The sequence below is a fragment of the Abramis brama genome (genome assembly GCF_963993115.1).
Source record: "Abramis brama genome assembly, chromosome: 12".
Lineage (NCBI taxonomy): Eukaryota > Metazoa > Chordata > Actinopteri > Cypriniformes > Leuciscidae > Abramis > Abramis brama.
In genome coordinates, this window is record NC_139974.1 from 11238032 (window position 1) to 11258803 (window position 20772).

Genomic DNA, 20772 nt, shown 5'->3' on the forward strand with positions numbered 1-20772 from the left:
GGTGAATAAGGTATTATATTGAACAGATAAATTGCCATATGTAGCTCTCTTACAGAGTTGTTGTAGCTCTGTGCTGGAATTTATTTTCAAGGAAGGAAGTACCGGGTCTATTAATGGGTATAGCCACAGTAACGTCTTCAGCTTGTCACCTTGAGATCATTTCCATCTGCATCTGAATTGGTTATCTCTTAAGCCTTGTAATGAATGTTTTAAGAGCAGTAGGATAATCTCTCTCTCTCTTTTTTTTATTATTTTTTATAAGAACCATATTCATTCGCAAGTTTTTTAACCGCTAGAGGGCCAAAAGTTACATAGTGTACCTTTGAACTCAATCAATCAAAATGTATTCCTTGATTGCCCTTTATTTATATGTAGAATGTTAACATAATTACATTAAATCTAATAATCCCATATTCAATTACAGGTCAGTAACATTTGTAGTTAGTAACATTTTGGCAGTTCAGGCGTGCGCAATGAGCAACTGCTTTCCCTCGGAAATCCACCCAAGGCCTGAGACGCTGCCCTCTCTCCCCATCATTAACTTTCCACCCTCCCTTGCTCCATCCCTCCTTCATGAACAAGTGATCAATTGAAACTTTGTCCAGCCGGGACCGCATGTCAGCATTTCCCCATCTCTGTCTGTTCAGAGTTCTAAATTTCCTATTGGTCTGCTTTAGTCCCTAGAATACTACCATACTACATACTACAATTGTTGCAGGATATAGTATATTCAATCTCTTGCATGAGGTCCGCTTCACTTTTGTCTAGTGCTGCGTAGTGCTCTCGTAAAAGCTGATTGAAAAACTGCTTCTATATTAATCGAATTGTAGGAAATATGAACACAAAAAGTGTCAAAGTGTCCTTTTATGCTCATTTACAGGTTCATAGTTTTGTTTATGAGGTCTACTAGAATACGTTTTGTGCAGCACCTGTTTTTACCCTCTGTCAGAACACAGTTTTAGTTTCGGTTTCTTTAAAAACCTGCCTTCAGTCTGCTCTGATTGGTCATCCGGCCCTTAGACTGTTGTGATTGGTTTTCCGCTTAAAGTGTGTCGGAAATGTAACACCCTTGCCATAATTGTTGAGTATCAGCTTCCTGAGGCACTGTAAACACTACCGTAACTACGCTAACTATGGCATCAGTTTTGCCATATCAGTTTGAGCCCGAGTCCGTTAATGACAGTCAAGAAGAACAAACTGATCAACCCGAACGACCTTTGCAAGCACGAATTGTACAGAGGTGGAGAAAACAGTGTCTCTTGGACATGGCAACAACATACTGGGGTTGGGTATCGTTAGAACTTTAACAATTTTCATTCCGCTCATCGATTCTGATTCTTATCGATTCCTAATTTCAATTCCAATAAGGTTTAAAAAAATAAAATAATAACTTAGATATCATTCAAATTTATTCTAAGTCTTATTGCAAAACATTTCATTGTGGCTGAACACCATAAACAAAAATCAACAGGCTAAAGAACACTTACACTTAAAAATACCATCGTAAAAACAACTAGCCTAACAAATATAAATGTCAAGCATTATTAAAGACAAGTAAACATTAAAAAGAACAAATAAAAAATTAGCAATCGCTCAAATAAATACAACTAAACAAAGATACAATTGAAATTTAACAGTGTTTTAAGATTTTCAGGTATTCAGGTACAGAAACTGTAATCAAATGTAAAATAACACTGCACTTTATGAAAAAAAATATACATTACAAATATAGTTACAAAGGTTATTCGGTCAAGAACAGCGCCTGGATTTTCTCTTTGTCTTTTGTTGTTTGATTAACGTTAATATAGAGATGGCAGCAGGAATATTAGGCTGCTGTCACTTTAAGAGCTGCACGACCCAATGTACTTTTACACATGTGTGCGCAGCACAGAAAACAAGTCTTCTTGCGCTTTGAACGGTTTAAAATCATATTAAAATCCCTTTTTCTGTGAGCATGCTTTGGATGTGTGTGCAGCAGACAACAGCGGGCGAGTCTTTTGCACTTGAATGGTTTAAAATTACATTAAAATGCACACACATGAACACAGAATAAGCAGAATCGAAATGCGCGTTTCTTATCGAATCACAGGGTTCTTGGACATATGGAACCGGTTCTCGATACCCATCCCTACTACTAACGCCCCCCCTTTTTTGCGTATGCCTTGGGCAGGAATTATTTAAATGAAGTTTTATGTAACAAAGTTCGGGAGGAGCATGTTCAGGTAATCATCCAATCAGCACAAGAAGAAGCCAGTATAAATAAAGCCTTCCCTTACCTCCTGTCTCATGACAAATTTCTCAGCATCCCGCCACCACCCCATCACCTCACATTTGGCTGGGTCTGCTCATAGATACTTATGATCTATACATTCATAGGGGGGAGTACTCTGGGGTCGGGCTGAATTCCGAGCTCGGAGCCCTCCCTGATATATGACTGATATAGAGAATAACACCCTTTGGAGAGGACTTTGTGCTTAGTAACTTTGTAGACCTTTTCATGCTCCTCAAACCGTAACATTACACCGAAAGTTGGAAATGTAAAAAAAACAACATAATAGGACCCCTTTAAAATGACTGTACAGGCACAGCCCTACTCGTCTCTCATTCTGCATCAGTGCCGTCACGTTTCCCACTCTTATTCCTTATGTAAGCAACAGTCAGCCATGAAATGACGAGGCACAGACTGCATATTATTAAAGAATACTTTATTCAAACATGAGAAACGATTTGTGTCTGCATCTGAGAGAGAGAGAAAGAGAGATTTGAAAGTCATTTGCTTGGTCCCCCATTAAGACGAGATGGCTGGCATTTCATGAGCACAGCGAACAGCAGCAATCTTTTGGCAGCTTGTTTTTTGGATGAACTTGAATTAATACCATAACAACCACTAATTGCTATAATGACTTTAGCAATAAAGTAGTATTTGCAATGAGAACCAGAACTGTTTGTAAGGACCAGATATGTGCTGTCACCAGAAATGTTTAGCAGGAAACGGGAAAAAAAAAGTTTCCCAAAATGTACCTGAAAGATGTACGGGCCCCAGAGGCAGATTTGGAACAGTATACAGTCCATTCAGTGCAAAAACGACAATATACTTCAGTCATTACTTCACCTTCACTGTGAATTGTTTATCTGCAACTCTATTTCTATTTTTCTGTAAATTGCCTAGCCGAATAAGTCACATAACATCTCAAATTCAACAACACAATAGCCATGTTTTCTATCAAACTCAACTATAGTCACTCAACCTTCAAATGAAAAGTCCATTTTTATTTATAGCTTGGTGCGGAATGTCATTTCTACACCACCAGCATCACCAAACGCAATTGCAAAAAAACACGTACTGCATCTTATACTGCTTTCAAATGTCCTGGAGAAATCAAAGGCTACGTTCACACTGTCAGTCCAATTTAGATTATTTGTGTATCCTATTGAAATCTGATCTAAAATGATTGATGTCAACAATGTGTATCGCGACTGTTTAGATCCGATTTGTGTGTCCATGCAGCTCTATAGATCCGATTTGTGTGTCCATGCAGCTCTTAACATGATAATGTGTAGCTGCAGCGCTGGACTACTGCGTCTTATGAGCCAGCGACAGAACCGTAGGGGGTTGGTATGCGTGGCTTTATTTCGTGCTGTCGTCTCCGCCGGTTTCAAAATATTTCTCCGTTATTAAACTGTCATTTTCTGCTCGTCCGGCACTTTGCTTCAACACAGCATTGTTTCTGCAGCGACTTTCAACATATTTTCTTTAACGTCTGGAATTTACGTTTTATGTGGCGTGAAGTCACATAAACCACGTGAAATCCGATCAGGGCGGTCAGACTGAAACGGATTTCCAGAAATGTGATTTGAATAAGATTTCAAACCACATTTGGATATAGCTTGAAACGGATTTGTAATGCATTTCATGTGATTTTTTGCCGTTCACACTAGCTAAATCTGATCGGATCTGATTTTCTATCGAATCTGATTTTCTATCGAAAATGCACAAAAATCGGAATTGGACTGACAGTGTGAACGTACTCACAATGACTCTCGCAGTTAAAACAGCCAATCACTTTTTTAGAGGCATCTCCTGTTTGATTACTCTTGAATACCAACCTGTAAATTTGAAAAATACATTTTGCATGATTTGAGCTAAAGAAGCTCAATTAATTAAATCAGACTTTTATTTAAACATTATTTTGACAAAAAAATTGGGAGATTTTTGTCTTTCCCCATTTAGTATGCTAACTTTGGGCTAACTTTGAAATGCATTTGCTGAGCACTCTCAAATATCAAGACTGGCTTAATGGTATGTGTTTTACCCAGACCCATTACTTGTTTGCCCAAACAATGGCAGATGGGGGGGATGTTCAAGAAACCTGTTTGGAAACAGTCTATTTTTTATTTTTTTAGTTCTGTTTGGTGCTGCAGAAATTACACTCAACAGCTCTAAAGGAATAGTTCACCCAAAAATGTGATAATTTACTCACCCTCAAGACATCTTAGGTGTAAATGACTTTCTTCTTTCAGCTAAACACAATCAGAGTTATATTAAATAATATCCTGGCTCTTCCCAGCTTTGTAATGGCAATATAGTCAAGTTGTAAATATAGTCAAAAAATATTGACAAACCAACTAAAAGCTTAATATAGCTAATAGTAATATTCTGCCTTATGTTCATACATCCATCAATTCTCCAAACTGCTTACTTGGTTTTTAACCCCTGTGCTGGAACCTATGGTCACAGACTGATGAAACCCTGGAGAGATGGCCAGTCCATCACAGAGTACACACAGAAACATCTGTACTCTCATTCGCACCTACAGACAATTAAATCCACCTATCCTGTTTGTTTTTGGATTGTGGGAGAAACCAGAGCACCCGGAGGGAGAACACAGGGAGAACATGCAAACTCCAGACAAAAAGGCCTTTTGGCTCAGTCTGGACTCGATCCTGGGACCCTCTTGCTGTGAGGCAACAGTGCTACCCACTGAGTCACCTTGCCCTCATACAGTGCCCTCCAGAAGTTTCAAAACACCCCAAGGGACCATTCACAGAGATAGCATTTTTTGCGTTTTAAAACGTACATTCTAGAGACGCAATATTTTTTTAAAAGCTGACATTTTAACTGGACACAACATTCTAAAAATGCACAAGTGCAAAGGTCAAACACATCCGTCTAGCGCGTTAACAGAAAAACCAATAGAAAAGCAGCACAGTGGATCGCAAAAACATATTCGGTTTGAACAACCCCTAAGGTTCAAAGTGGGGTTTTGGGCAAAATCAGTAGAAATATTTTTCAATCTTTTCTTGGCATTAAAGCAACCAACAATGATTTTCTTTTTGATTACATAGTAATGGAAATAAATACAGACAGACTGTGATGCCTGATTACTGGATGAAACTGGCCAAGGTTACTTTTTTGAAGATTTTTAGGTCAGCACAACTTTTACTGATTGACAAACCAATCAGAAAACAGGTTAAAAAACAGATCAAGGATGTTCTGAATTCATTAAAGGGGCTTTATGTAAGAATTTTCATGAAATAATCACCTTTTTTATTGCCAATGTGTGAACACCTCATAACGAAACTTAAAAAACGAGACCTTCCCAGACTTTGTCTATGAAAGCATGTAGACTGATTTTTATATGAAGGGCTTGAGGGCAATCGAAAGGATGTGACTGTTACGCGCACTCCATAGAACCTTTCTTCAATTCAGTAACACAAAAAATTAATTCAGGAGACTTTCCATAGAGCTATTCTGTACTGTAATGTCAATGTGTCATGCAAACAAAATGGATTAATCCCAACTATAGTCTCACATAGCTGCATCTATAGCCTCAAATATACTTTAGAATCAAACTATCATAAGTGTAATTTATATTACATGTTTTGACATGATGCCGGTGAATTGCAGAGCTTGTGCAAACATATCCACTTCACTATCATCAGATGCTTTCTTAACTGCTGTTTTCTAACCGTTGTCATATTTGTTGTGTATTTATTTTTTTATTGAGAGGAAAGTATGTAACACATATTTACATATTCATCTAAGCGTCGCTCTCAGCAGCGTGGATAGCCTCAGTATGATCATTAACAGTATATCGCTGCAAAGGTATTTCCAACTTCTTTTTACTTCTAATCAAAGAACAAAAATCGTGACTATATCGGGGCCTTGAATCACGTTCAGTGTCTTGTACGTTAAGTGTGCACAAATGAGGACAAGCAATATGTTGCTGTCTGTAGTTCAGTTAACGTCCACTGGTGTCGCTAATAACAAGGGTTTCTGAATTACATATAGCCCCTTTAATATATTATTTACTGATATGTTTTTAGAGTTTGTGTTGACCTGTATAAATCCAACAGTCAAACAATAGCTATGTTTACATGCACCCAAAGAATCCATTTATAATCACATTGACATCAATTTATCCGATTGGGCTTGACCCGAATGAAATTTTGATAATTTGATCAACAGGAAAAGCATGTAAAGGCATCAGTACCATGATGCATATGTTTACATGCATTTTACGTTATACGAATGTGGGTCTATTTACTCATCTCATCATTCTCATCTCATATCTTATGAACTGGTCAGTTGCTGAGACTGAATATTTACTAAATATTTGCTAAAAAAAACTTTCATGACATAACAGCTTTCTTTTAAGCAATGTCATCAAGGCAAAAATGACAATTATATTCGCGGTAGCTCCAGTCCCAGACAGCAACATAGTGTCGGCCCAGATACGGCCCGCATCTGGTACACATGGATTCCACACGGCCGTATCTGGGCCCACCGTATGTTGCTGTCTGGGGTGACATTATCGCGGTGGTTTTCTCCGGTTCTAAATTCACTGTCATGCACTGAAGTTTAGTTTTAAAAACATATAATGCACATGTAAATGAATTTGTGAATCATAACGTTTAGGAATCACATAAACACAAATTTCAGAATCTTAAATCTAAGGAGCCCCTAAAGGGGCCTTTGCAAAAATAAAAAATTAGAGGACTTTTTGTGAACGCACAGGATTTATTTTCCCGTTCTTACACATTACAATTTCCGGTGTAGATAAAGTCGTTTTGCGTCATTGCTACAGATGATGGGAAGGGGATGAGTGAAGTGTGTTTTCGAGCTTAATCTTAAGATTTTTCATAAACTCACGAGATATTCCTCAAGATTCAATTGAGTATCTAAAAGAGGATAAGCTAAATTGTGTTATAATAAGGCCAATTATAATTATCCACAAGTTTAATATTGTGGTCTTTACATGACATTCATATGCAAACATATTTAAAGCTGACATTTACTTTTAGATTATCATAAGTATCATTGTCAATTATTACTGAAGACAAACTTTGAAAATCAGGTATGTCATCAGATATGAAGAATCATTCTGAAAATTAGAGCATGTAAACATACCTAATGGTCAAAATAACAAAATGACCAATATTTATGTTAAAATTGTGCAAACCCCCATTTTACCCAAGACATTTCCAAACATTTGTAGGACACTGTATGTGTAAGCAGCAACAAGTAATAATAGATTTACCTCGCATACTTATTTTAAAGGTGCAGCAAGCAATTTCTGGTAAACGCTGTTGATATCTGAAATCACCAAAACAAACACGCCCCTACCCAAAAGGATCACACCCCTAACTTGATGCCTCCACCCCCACATTCACATACACGCTATGCAACACAGGCAACGACTATGGCGTAATCTGCCGATGTGCCTGCCACCCGGGTGTCATCAATAAATGAATGCAATTTGTATTACTATGATAATTCAGGTTGAATGTCTAATTGTAATTTAGCTCCTCTTTGGGAGCCAATGCTTGAAACGGACGGTGGAGGAGGTTTAGACATTCCAGGCGTATAATAATAATATTAATGCAAATGAAAAAACAGCGAAGATGACACACGAGTATATTCAAGCAAAAGACAGCATATCTTAGTTCTGTGAAACACAGCAAAACCAACGTTACTCACGTATCAAGAAGAAATAAAGCAACCTCTGCTTCCGTTTTCAGGCCTTCCTGCTTAGCTTAGGTCTCTCCGGTGCTGGAAAGCTTCTCCGATATTAACATGGGTCCTTCCTCTTGCCTGAATGTAACCTTTCTTTTTAAAGTTATATTCCCCTGGCCTTTTCCTCTATTGTGTTTTCTCTGCCATTTCTCTCTTTCAATAGTCGTTGTCTTATACACTGAGCCCTCTCTCCACCCCCATCATGCGTGTACACGCCCCTTACTGCTAATTGGCTAAAAGTTTGTTTTGGTGCTTGGTCCGATCCACTTTTCAACAGCGTTTTTCAAAAATCGCTTACAAAAATCGCTGACAGTAGAGAATCAGGGCACAGTTACTATGGTTGTGGCTCTGCACCCACTTAGATATGCAGAAGATCATCTCTGCTGTTTGAGAACACCTCACACTGTCTGTCATTTCACAGAGATGATGGGAAAGAGGAAGGGAGATATAAGATTCTACCCATGTCTCCACTGTCTTTGTGCCATTTCTCCAGTATGTCTCAGGGGATTATCACTCTTTCTTCCCACACTCTCTCCCCCACTTCCTTTCTGCATTGTTTTTCTCTTATCCGTTTTGTGACGGATGCATTCACTGTTTGGCTTTCTGGGGCATGATGTGCTATTTCTCTCCAACAGTGAAGCCATACTTTCTCTTGCCAGTAAATGTTGCTGAGTCTCACTTACCACCGACTGCCTTCTCTGTCTGTTTCTGTCCATCCCTCTCTAATTCCCCTATCACTCTTTCATTTTCTTATCCGCTTGTCTGATCCACTTCTTTAGCCCATCCTTCTTTCATTTTGCGCTGACTGTGTCTCTTTCTCTAATACACTCGGTCTCATTTTGTCTTTAATTACCCTTGTTCTGCTCGTGCCTCGTCTTCCTGTGAGGCCCTAATCTCTCCATCGGTCTACATCTCTGTCCACGTCAGGAGGGTATTCCATCTCTCACTTCTTCTGTATCTCTCCACTCATTGAACCACTCAAACCCTCCAGCAGTTCTCCAAATCTCTCATCTGTCCTTGAAACAAGCGCCTTTTTCATTTTTTAAGAAGAGAATTTTTGACCTGGGTTCATACAAGCCATTCACTGCACGCCTGCCATTAGTATCAATATTTCTCTCTGTCTTGTCTGCTCTTTCCCTCCCTCTCTCCTCGCCTACTCATGGATGAACGTTACCAAAATATATTTTGACATCATAGAGAAGTTTTGTACTGTGCTAGATGTTAGATGTACAATGTCACACAAGTTTGAGTAACACGACTGGCCATTCCTCAGAGGTTCATGTCGGGTTATGAGGCGTTTGACACAGTTGAAAGGTCATTAAGCAGTATTTTCACTTTTTTATGTTTAGGTTTTCATTCATTCCATAGCCGAACATTTTACCATATAGCGAACCAACCCCTTTGTCATTTACAAACACCTTTCGGTGAAGGTCGTTAGCGTTCCAACAACAAAGTTCAGTCTGAGATGTCTTGAGTGGGCCTTAAATCTCCAGGACATTAGCCAATCAGAAGCATTCTCAATTCAGACCTTGGGATCCTGCATTATTCCAATCACAGTCTTGGAAAAAAAAAGCTGAGTCACTGTTTTGAGGAGGAGAATACTTCCCAATTACGGTCAAACCCAAGTTTCCCGAATGCACGTTCTCTTTCGACACAGCAATCAGATGAAGTCCTTAGAAACTGCCTCCACAAAGTTAGGTGCCGACATAAGAATGGAGATGGTGCAGATGATGTTGAAAACGCTGAACGCCACCAGACAAAGTCTGTCAATTACAGCTGCAGCAAACTTCCACTGTTCGGCCACGCTGTCGTTCTCATCCTGTCCGCGAAACCTATCTGCAACAAAGCGCATCTCTTCTAAAATAGCCTGAAGCTGTGGGTCTCCTCCGCCGCTGGTCCCCGAGCAAGAACAGCCTCCGCCACCGCCGGACACCGTGCTCGGGCAACCGGTGGCCTCCAGATTGGGCGTGGGAGGCGGTGGAGGGCTGCAGAACTGTGAGGGCAGGTGAGGTGGCGGACTGGAGCCTACTGCTGGGGGCGACACCACCGCAGATCGCGGGACGCCTGACATGCTGTTTCTCTGCACGGACTCGGCGAGCAAGGATGGCGGCGAAGCTTCGTCCAGACTGGAGAATCCGATGTAGAGCAGATTGCCGTTGTTGTTGGCGCTGTTGGTCTGGTTGTGGAGATGGTGGGTGTGCCCGGCGGCAGCGGCGGCTTGAAGAAGGCTCTGGGGGTGAAGTGGGTGGAGCGTTGAGGATGTGTGGTGGTGATGGAGATCTGCAGAGGCGGAACCGGGTGCGTTTGGCAGGCTGCCGCTCTGGGAACCTGAAGAGCAACGTCGCAAGTGGGGGGCACAAGGAGGCCGCTCAGGGTCTTCGCCCTCACCTGGACGCTTCATGCGTAAAAACCAGGCCACCCACTGGAGCAAAACTACCTGAACCTAAGAGAAGGAAGATGAAGAGGGAGAAATGTGTAAAAGAGAATGGGCAATGGTGTTGTATAAACATTTTACACACATTTGTACATTGAGTAATAAAATATACAATAAATACAAACATACGACACATTTTCTTATATATTTATTAGCGCTGTCAAAATGAACGCATTTGCGCATGTAATTAATAGAGTTTAACGTGTTAAAATTGATGATAAATAAAATAAAAGCCATCTACTATATGGGTTTCTTAGTGCTACTAGTTTCATTGTTGTTAGTATTATTTATTCAATGCTGAATTAATAAAACTGTGTAATTGGAGATATTTTAAAAAAAAATGAGATTGGGAGATACCACATTTTTTCCCTCAAGCTAAAAGAATATTATCTTTATATAAATCTCCAATCTTACTTATTCCCCTACGGTACCAACTTTTAAAACCAAATCAGATTTCCCCCATTTCCTGTTTTCTCAGTCAACAACATTAGCTTTGAATATTAAAAGTAAAATCCCCTCCAGCAAAATGTAAGCTGGCAATTTTATGCATGTATGAGAAAGCATGCACTTCACAGCAGTGCGTCAAGCCATTTTTAACTATATATTGCATATGCTCTACACGTACACTCTGAACAAAAGGATACAGCACAGTCTGCGCAAAAAATAAAGCAAATCCATACAAAAAAAAAAAATCTGAGCACTAGTTAGCGTCTGCTGAGTCAAGGGAAGAGAAGTTTTGGACGGAAAGTTGTTGTAAAACAGCAACATATGACAGCAAGGACTATGACACAGAGAGAGATAAAGGTGACAAGCTGGAATTATTCAGTTGTACTGCCAAGTCCTGGCCAAGGCGATGCATAAAGCATGGCAAAATGTATGACTAGTGGGGTTGGCACTGCTATAATTCGCAGAAAAAATGCAGTTTAAGCAACTAGGTCCTTCTTTGGCATCTTCACACATATTTTGGTGTATTAAAAGATCACCCAATGCATGTTTGGTTACATAAACAAAATGAGTGCCACTAGTGCAGTATTAAAGACCTTGCAGAATATATGTAATGAAAGAACAGGTATTACTAACACACTCTAGTCTAGACAGTCTTAAATGAGTTTCTCTTTTATTTCATTCTATAAATACAAGTCTAGAAGCCCTTGAGGGCTTTTGTCCATCTTTCCCCTTTGTTCAGTATCCACCTTAGCCTTCCTTTTAGCATCTATTTTAGTTCTTTATATTGTAAGATTACAACCATCGCTGTTATAAGCATTACTTTTTCCAGGTTGTTCAGAGAAAGTCCCGATAGATTTTTTTAATAACTACACATGCCGAGTATTGGGTGTGAATGTTGTTAAAAGCTGATCCCAGGAGAGGATCCTAGGACGTTATGCTACGGAAAGCACACCACTATTATTATTGCTCATACCTTGAGTTAGGGTTTAAAAAACCTCTAACCTTCAGTGTTAATCCTCAACTCGTGTGGCTAAGGATGTGCTATTACTTTTCTAAGCAATGAGGCATGCAATTTTTGTCTGCTGCTGGAAAAATTCCAAAGACTTTTGGGGAGTTTGGGGTCAGTACGATTTTTTTTCTAATGGCTCGTTTCCACCGAGCGGTACAGTACAGTACAGTACAGTACAGTACAGTACAGTACAATACGTTTCGTTACGGTAAACCCTGATCCGGCTTGTGTTTCCAATGGCAACAGTACCCTCACTTTATAGGCTTGGTATATGCCGGAAAGTAGCGATCAATGTCATTCTCGCTCGAAGAAGAAAGCGACACAGTTAACAACAATGGAGGACAAACAGCAGATCTTGTTCTTGCTTCGCGGCATGTGGCTGTTTGTCACAAGAAGAAGACAAGCTTTGTTTGAGAAAAGGCTGCAGGCTGCAAGGAAAAACACAGCTGAAAAAAATGGCACCTCTTGTGTTGTCATTCCCCTTGTAGCACGCGCAAGTTAGGATTCTGTCAACCAATCAACGTTCTGCAGTGAGTCTAGCTCCAACCTTTAGGTACCAGACTACTGTGCTAGGTGACCCAACAGAAGGGTCCAAAAAAAAAGAGGTATGGTATTTTGGTATTGCATACTGTACTGTACCGTACCGTACCGCTCGGTGGAAACGAGCCATGAAAGTGACAGTAAAGATATTGCAAAATATTTCTTTTTAAAACAAATGCTGTTCTTTTGAACTTTTTGTTCATCCTGTAATCATGAAAAAAGTATAATGGTGTCCACAAAAATATTAAGCAGTACAACATTAGAAATGTTTCTTAAGCATCAAATTTGCATATTATAATGGTATCCGACCCCAAACTTTTGAACGGTAGGCGCATATATGCACTTGAGACCACTCAGATTTTCTTCAGAAACATGTAAAAATCTAGTTTTGATGCAGAATTGATATTAGTCTCATTGAGTAAATACACCTGTCAGCTTCCTCTTGTTGTTGCATTTGGCTTTGTAAGTGAATGGGGTTCGATCAGCGGGCCCGGGGCACATCAGCTGAGCTGCTAATTGGCTTGCAGAATACGATCAAATACGGTCATTCATCAGCGCAGACAGATTGCAGATCTATATCCATCTGCATCCAATTACTCATTTAGTCCCCTTCTGTTGGCTTTATCTCTATTATCATTGAATAAGTAAATTACTGCTTTCAGTGCAACTGACATGTGAGACATTGTTGCTTGCTTAAAGGAAAAAAAAACATTCAGGCACAGTGTATATATGTGTTTGTGTGTGAGTAGACATACCCATTTTGGCATGTTCCCTCCATTGGGGTCATGATGGTGATATTGGAGCACGACCACAGTCGCAATAACTGACATTCCAACAATGATCATTATACTGGCAAAATACTGCCCTAAGAGAGAGACAAAGAGAGAAAGGAAGAGAATATAGTATGCATAAACCTTTCATTTATTACTCTCTTAGCAGAATAACTTTTTATCATCCAGTCATACTAGCAAAAACCAGGGCAAATGTAACAAAAAGGGGCATTGATTATAAAAGAGTGGCGCAAGGAAGAAAGGGAGAATGAGGAACAGATGAGTGAACCATAAAAACTAAATCATAAAGGAGAGGGGGAAGCAGACAGGAGAGACAAAGCGCGGTAGGTGAACACTCTTCCAGCAAACGCATTTCTGAAGATTACATCTTTGCGGCTTCTGAGGGCCTATAAACCAGAGGATGGGAAAAGAGAATGTGGGGTGAATTGGTTTTTTTTTTTTTTTCATGGAGGATCATCTCTATGTCTGGGTCTGTTTCATTTTTATGTTTCTCCTGCTTCTCTCTCCTGACCTGCCTATCATTTCCAGTTAACAATCTTTTACGATTCATGTTGCAAATTACTATGAGAAGCCAAGCATACGGTTGCCAAGACCAGGGCTTTTGGCCATGATACAGAATAGTGATCAATTTATTATTCAGTGGTGCAGTGTGTGGATCTGAGCACACACAAACTATACATCGTTGTGCACTAAATTTTACATTTCATTAAGTTCAAAGACTTGCATGAAGACTAATATATTCAAAGCCCGGTGTTTTTATTTGCAAATGAACTAAATGGGGCAAACATTGTAAAATATACTGTATAAAATACAGAGGAAAAATATGTGCATTAAAAATATGTTAAAATATGCAAAAAATGGACATGCATGCTTTACCTATTAGCGGGATGGAGTCTGAGGTTGCTGGCATGATCTCTGCCACCAACAACATGAAGACTGTTAATGAGAGTAGCACAGTAATACCTGTGAATGTATAAAACAAAAAGAAATGGACTTTATGAAACATACATGTCATTGCATTTAATGAATTCTACACAACTGCTAAGACATTAATTGTTTACTGATATGTAGGTCCAGGCTGATTAATTGGTCAATATTTGGCAGTTTTTAAACATTTATAGTGTCTTTTCTTTAATTGAGTTCATTAAACTGTATGAAATGAATGCTTATTTAAGCTAGTTTCTGTATCTCTTGTTTACAATAAAACATTAGATAATCAGAAACATAAAAATAGTGTTTCCGAATCTTTTAATGGCAGTATAGTATTTACATTTGTATATATACATTATATATAGTAGGCATTAAATCTCCAACCCTGCAGTCTAGATATCAGCATCTGCCACTGAAAAAAATCAATATCAGCTGACCACTAAAATAAATGCATAGTTATACAGCCTCTCTAGTTATGTACGACATTGGCACTTCATAAGATGCCCAACCACAGCTTCTTATTGGATGTAACTCATCTTGACAGAATTTGATTGGATCTGATTAGACGGCAGTGCAGCGTTTGATGGAGTGATACATAAAGTGAATTACATCAGGCCATTTCTCTTCCTCAATCGCTCTTTAGTTCAGTTCAAGTCATCTCCCTCCCTCTCCAGCTGCTATCCATCTCTCCCTCCTCTCTCACCACACACACAAACCATTCATCTCTATCTGCTGTTTATCTGCTTCCTCACTCAACCTCCTTCCTCTTACATATGTTTTTGCTCAGATTTATAAGTGCTATCTTGGCATAATGAAACCTCAGTAAAATTGTCACCAATGAGACTAACTGAATTCATCAACAACAACAACAAAAACACTCTTGGCTTTAAATCAGGGCTACCATTTAAATCTAAAATTAATTAATTCCATGAAATGCTGATTAATTTCATGATATGCTGATTAATTAACTGCAATTATTGGAGCTTTCACTGTTTGTATCACTCACTAACAGCTTGTGCATTAGTGGTGAGGATGTGTGAGTCACTGAATCATTCACTCAACCGATTTGTTCAAAGATTCATTGATTGTTTGGAAATGTTTCCATTGGCAGAGCAAGAATAGAAAAAAACAACTGCCAATATCGTTTCAAAATGTAAGTTACTCAAAGTTAACTTCTTGTTTATTGAACTGGTGTATAAAAGCAAAATAATAAATATAATTCATTAAATTAACATTGCGTTTTTTAAAAGAAGTATCACTAACACTCCCGTTCAGTTTGAGGTAAAGGACTTTCTTTCTTTCTTCTGTGGAACATAAAAGATAATATATTAAAGAATGTTGGTAACCAAGTGGTTTCGGTTCCCATTGACTTCCATTGAATTTTGTCCATATAACAATGTTCCACAGAAGAAAGTCAGATTTGGAAGGACATGAGGGTGAGTAAATGATGACAGAATTTTCATGTTTGAGTGGACTATCCCTTTTAATATATGCTTCTTAAACATAAAGCATATATTAAAAATGATGTATGAACTTTGTTTTAGGTCTATCCTAAATGTTCTGATCATTTATCAATCAAAGATGTTTCAATATTGCAGGCCTGGTTCCTGGAAAGTGCAATGCATTCTTTCTCTTTCTCTCTTACGCACACTGACTCATCCCTGCTTTAATTACATCAATAGATTAATTGGCCATATGAGTGTACAGCAAAGGACTCCCCTTCATCGTGCTTGCAGTGATACGCATTCTTGAAGTGAGGAAACTGCCTCATTTCCTTTCTCTTTGGTTGCTCTAAGCTTCTGTCTTTTGCTTCTCCACTTAAATATATTGTGAAAACCCTTCAGTTCACGCCTCTTTACATTTCCTGATAGTCATATCTAAAGTTCCTTCCATACCATCTCTGATGACAGTTATTTCTGCTTTGAACTGTATGCTTTTTGATGGTAAATGTCTCTTGACAGAGAGTGGGAAACAAAACATGGATAAAAGCCCTTGATGTAAACCAAGAGTTCATTTGACATGACACAATCAGGAGATATCTTTGAAATGAGCACCCACAGATTTTCTGTTGCATGTCCCAGCTCTCTGTTCTGTGACGAGACCTTGGCAAGGCTGTGGAATTATTTTTTCCATTGCATTGAAATATGCCAGATATGCAAACCTATAAACCATTCTTCTTCCAAATCAATCATGTTTATTTACAAAATATGTAGATAATCTCTTTCTTTCATAATACCTAGTGAGATCTTCTCTCCGGAGTCGGCAGGCAGTAGGAAGATAAGCAAGGTCATGGATGAAAGGAGAACACAGGGAACGAGAAGGTTCAAGGCGTAGTAGAGCGTCCGCCTACGCATGGTCACCACAAATGTCACATCTGGATAGGGTTCCTTACAGCAGTCGTAGTACAGCTCGCTTCTTGAGCCAGGCACACCTGATTAGACACAGCATGTGAGGAGAAGAATGAATATATAATGATGAAAGGTATATAAAAAAAACATGTTCAAAGAGATGCTGTTGTCCTGAAGAGCGGCCGACGCTGCTCTTCCACCTTTGATCTACTAGGGGGGAAAAAAACATCCTAATCAGCAGATGCCAGCCAGAGGCAAGTTCTTCTCTGAGACTGAGCATCATGCTTTTGTGTGAACATCATTAGAGAGTTCCTCAAAACTTTTGTATACTGTCCTCTATAGCCTCTCAAGAACGTGAAAGGAAAGTAGAAACCAAAACTAAGGGGGGAAACAACTTTGTGTGAAATGTGTTGCTATTAGATGTGCTGCATCAGATTTGACATCTATTATGTTTGTTCGCGAGAGACGGAAGAACCAATGGCCAGTGTTGGGAAAGTTCACTTTCTACATGAACTAGTTCAAAGTTCAGTTCACAAATTTTTAAATGAACTAGTTCAGTTCATAGTTCATACTTCAAAATTTTGAACTAAGTTCACAGTTCCAAAAATGAACTAGTTCATAGTTATTTTTTCCATGTTGCTGCGAGATATTATTTTTCAAAATGATTGCCACAGCCCATATAGAACCACAGACAATTATTTTATCAGTTTTAACACTGAAGATATGCGTTAGATTTTTCCCATCCTCACCGACCTTGTCATAAAACTCGTTTAAATGATCATACGACGCCTCCTCGCTGCTTTTTGTTTTGATTTGTAACGTAAGTGATGAGTCGTTCATGAACGATCCATTCATTGCGTCTGTCACGTGACAAATGAACAAAAGACTCGGAAGGTAAAGTAATTATTTATGTTCCCTGTAAACGATTTTTGACTGCATTATAATGATTTCTTAATTCAGAATATGATCAAGATTGCGTAGGTGGATGTGTTCTGGGAATTTGCCAGTTAATAGTATAACATTTAAAGCCCCTTAGCCAGTGTTTTTTCCGCTACATATTAAGGCCGGTTTACGGTGTGTTTTAGCCGGGTTTTCGTCTGGAAGTCTCTATAGAAATCTGGCACTCTATTAAACGAAGTTAAACTGAGAGAGCAGATTCACAGACACAGACACCAGAATGAACGAGTTCACAGTAACGTTCATCAGGCAGTAATACAGTACGTTCAGTTCACGTTCACCCAAAATATGAACGAGTTCATGAACTATCGTTCAATGAACGCGTTCAGGCACAACACTGCCAATGGCGCTTTGTGTCATTTATGTAGTCCATTTCATAACATGAAAACAACCAGCAAGAATTTTCTTCAAAAATGCACCTTTTATGATCCACAGAAGAGAAAAATAAAAAAAACTCAGGTGGTGAACAACATGATGGTGAGTAAATGACAGAAGTTTCATTTTTGGGTGAACTATTCATTTAAAGTAAGCATGGTTAACCAACTCGAACAGCTTAGCCAAGGTGAACCACCTGCCTGCTTTAACCAGGGGCCGGTTCCATAAACACAACAACTATTTTCAGACTGTGACTTAAAGGTCCCATATTGTACACCTTTCTGAAGTTTTATTTTAGGTTTTGATGTCCTTAAGAATATATATTTGCGGTATAAGTTCCAAAAACCATACAGAAAATCCGATACCTTTCTCAGGAGCTCTGCTAAGAACAGGTTGATTTTGGCCTTTCTAATTAATATTCATGAGCCTCTCTTCTGATTGGCCTGTTGTTTTCTGAGTGACGCACGGCCAGGCCAACCACAGGTAACTAGGGTCATGTATGCTGTATCCTGTTGTGGCTCGGTGATGCTCACTAGTAAGGTAAATAAAACACCTGTAATGATGGACAATGCTGAGGGAAATGTTATCCGGCCTTATGTTCGAGACGGACTCAGACCCTGAATCGGCGATGACAGGAGACAAATAACCACCTCCTTACTTTCGGCGAGTATTATAATTACCATTACATCAATGCTTCACGCAGATTTAATGTTAACGCTAATTTAAACTGTCTTAAACTGTCTGTGGTAAACTTGTAAAACTATGAACTGTAGGGACTGCAGCATCTTTGAGGAGTAGCTTCTTTGAAAAACCGGCATTGAACTGTGCCTGATTTACGAAGCAGTCATTCGTAATATGCAGAACAGACGGTTAAGGTCGAACTAAATTGCTGTGGCGTTTCTGAATAAATAAACATTAGCCACTGTTCCCTTATATTAATCTTGTTCGGAAGCCTGTGCAATGATGTAGTTTCGTGACGGTGGGCAGTGCTCGGGGTGGGACTGAAGGCGGTGACTGAGTAGTTCTGACATCACATTTATACGGAAGTCACAACGGCTCGTGAAAAGGCACAGCTACTTTATGCAGGCTGTGTGTATTTGTCTGTGGATTGACCTGTTGACCTCTGTTATCATGAAAAAAGCCAGGAAATTTCGACAATTTGGGAAGTCTGGCCAACTAGCAGTTAACCAAGGGAAAACAGCCTTAATTTTTGGATTCAAACTAAACCAATCTACATTTTTTAAAGTTATAATGAGTCTTGAGAGAGATGAGAGAGACTAGTCTAAGCAGTTTTTGCAACAAGCCACAGGTTGAGTTCAGCTATAATGGCTGTAATCCAGCAAATTAACTACCTAAACCAGTTTGGACAAGCTAATGATCATATATAAACAACTCTGACCTCCGTGACTACCATGAGCTGGTTTTAATTCAAAACAGGTTGTAATGTTAAGACAATGCAAATTGTTTCTGTCTTTTTAGTATTGAGTATGTACGTGGAACAATTAGAGTGTGACTGGCATAATATTACAGACGTGAACAGCAAGACAGAAGCAAAATATTGAATTAGGCAATGAAGCAAATCAGAAGAGGGTCAGTGAGAGACAGAATTGTGCAGTGCAAGATATTTTCCAGTCCGCTTCCTCTTATCCACACAATTTAATTACATTAATTTGAATACTAACAGGCTCATTGGATGGACTATGAATGAAAATGAATGGACATGAATTTAACAAGAAGGGCTGGAAATTTTCAATTCTAAAGTAGATTTCTGTTCTATATAGGAGGTAAGAGTTATTCTCAGGCCTGTGAAATCTACTTAAAACATTTTTACTTTTAAAAATATGCAGAATGCATTTTAACCGTTTAAACAAACTGACCTCTCACTGCCTGAGTCATTTACTAGTCAGTTACTACAGCAACACAAAGCGCACATCTGCCTGTGGGTGTTTTGTTTGCTTGATCGTGAGAAGTTTACAGGAGATGTTGTCTGAACTCACTCACCCACAAGGTCCCATTCTCCGTTGGGCATGTAGCCAGAGATATCAGCCTCATTCATCTGAAGGTCCAGCAGCCACCCGTCAAACGTCCACGAGCCAAATTTAAGCTCGCACCTTTGGATGTCAAACGGAAACCAGCGTACATCCACGTTGCACGTGCTCATGAAGATACCTGTAATGAAGTGAAGGAATAGGAGAAAAACATATTTATGCTTTTCATTCTGATCCAGAGTCAGCATTGAAACTGCCTGAAGAATGTTTCAAAATGCCACACTGTTTCTTCATCAGCGCTGTATTGCAGCAGCCAACTTCAAATTAAATCCAATTGACCTTTTCACTGGAGTAAAACCAGACAGTTAAAAGATACACATTCAGAAACGGCGGAGCCGTAAGAAACCCCATTACATAAAGACCTTTATGCACAGTACGAATACCCAGGCTGACACTCACATTATTATTACACACACACACAAAGACACCAGCTAGATGAATCATATCACTAACTAAATAGACTCGCTCAAGTTTAAATACTGCAATATAGGCAGATAAACTCATTATGGTTTCAAACAGCTTGCAAATAAGCCATTTTGAACCCTGAAAATGAGAATTATGACCGACATGGATGAGATAATGAGTGTAATTTGTTTTATACCGCACAGCAGTCGAAGCCACCACCACAAAGAGCTTCCTAATCATACACTTAGATATTTATTGAAGAAATCACACTTGAGATGGAACAGAAGTCGGAAAAGGGAAGCTCAATAAGGCTTATGTTGCCTCTGAACACTGATTGAACAATCCTGAAAATTTTCACAGAACAGCAGGCCATCAACCTTTTATAGTGATTCTCAGGCAGCAAACATATTAAAAAACATAAGGACAGAATCACCACATACTGTATGTGTAAGTGAACAAGACTTGTGCTTC

The 20772-nt window shown here is 39.1% G+C and overlaps 1 protein-coding gene across 1 annotated transcript in view; it reads right to left on the reverse strand.

The window, feature by feature from the left end:
• Positions 1–814: 814 nt before the first annotated feature.
• Positions 815–20772, reverse strand: part of chrna11 (cholinergic receptor, nicotinic, alpha 11) — a 31945-nt gene continuing 11987 nt past the window's right edge. Inside the window, exons 6-10 of the mRNA XM_084131119.1 lie at positions 19850–20017; positions 16405–16599; positions 14115–14201; positions 13203–13312; positions 815–10460 (exon numbers count right to left, since the gene is read on the reverse strand). Of these exons, the coding sequence (XP_083987245.1) occupies positions 9678–10460; positions 13203–13312; positions 14115–14201; positions 16405–16599; positions 19850–20017 (1343 nt within the window). The 3' untranslated portion in view covers positions 815–9677. The remainder of the gene's footprint in view (positions 10461–13202; positions 13313–14114; positions 14202–16404; positions 16600–19849; positions 20018–20772) is intronic.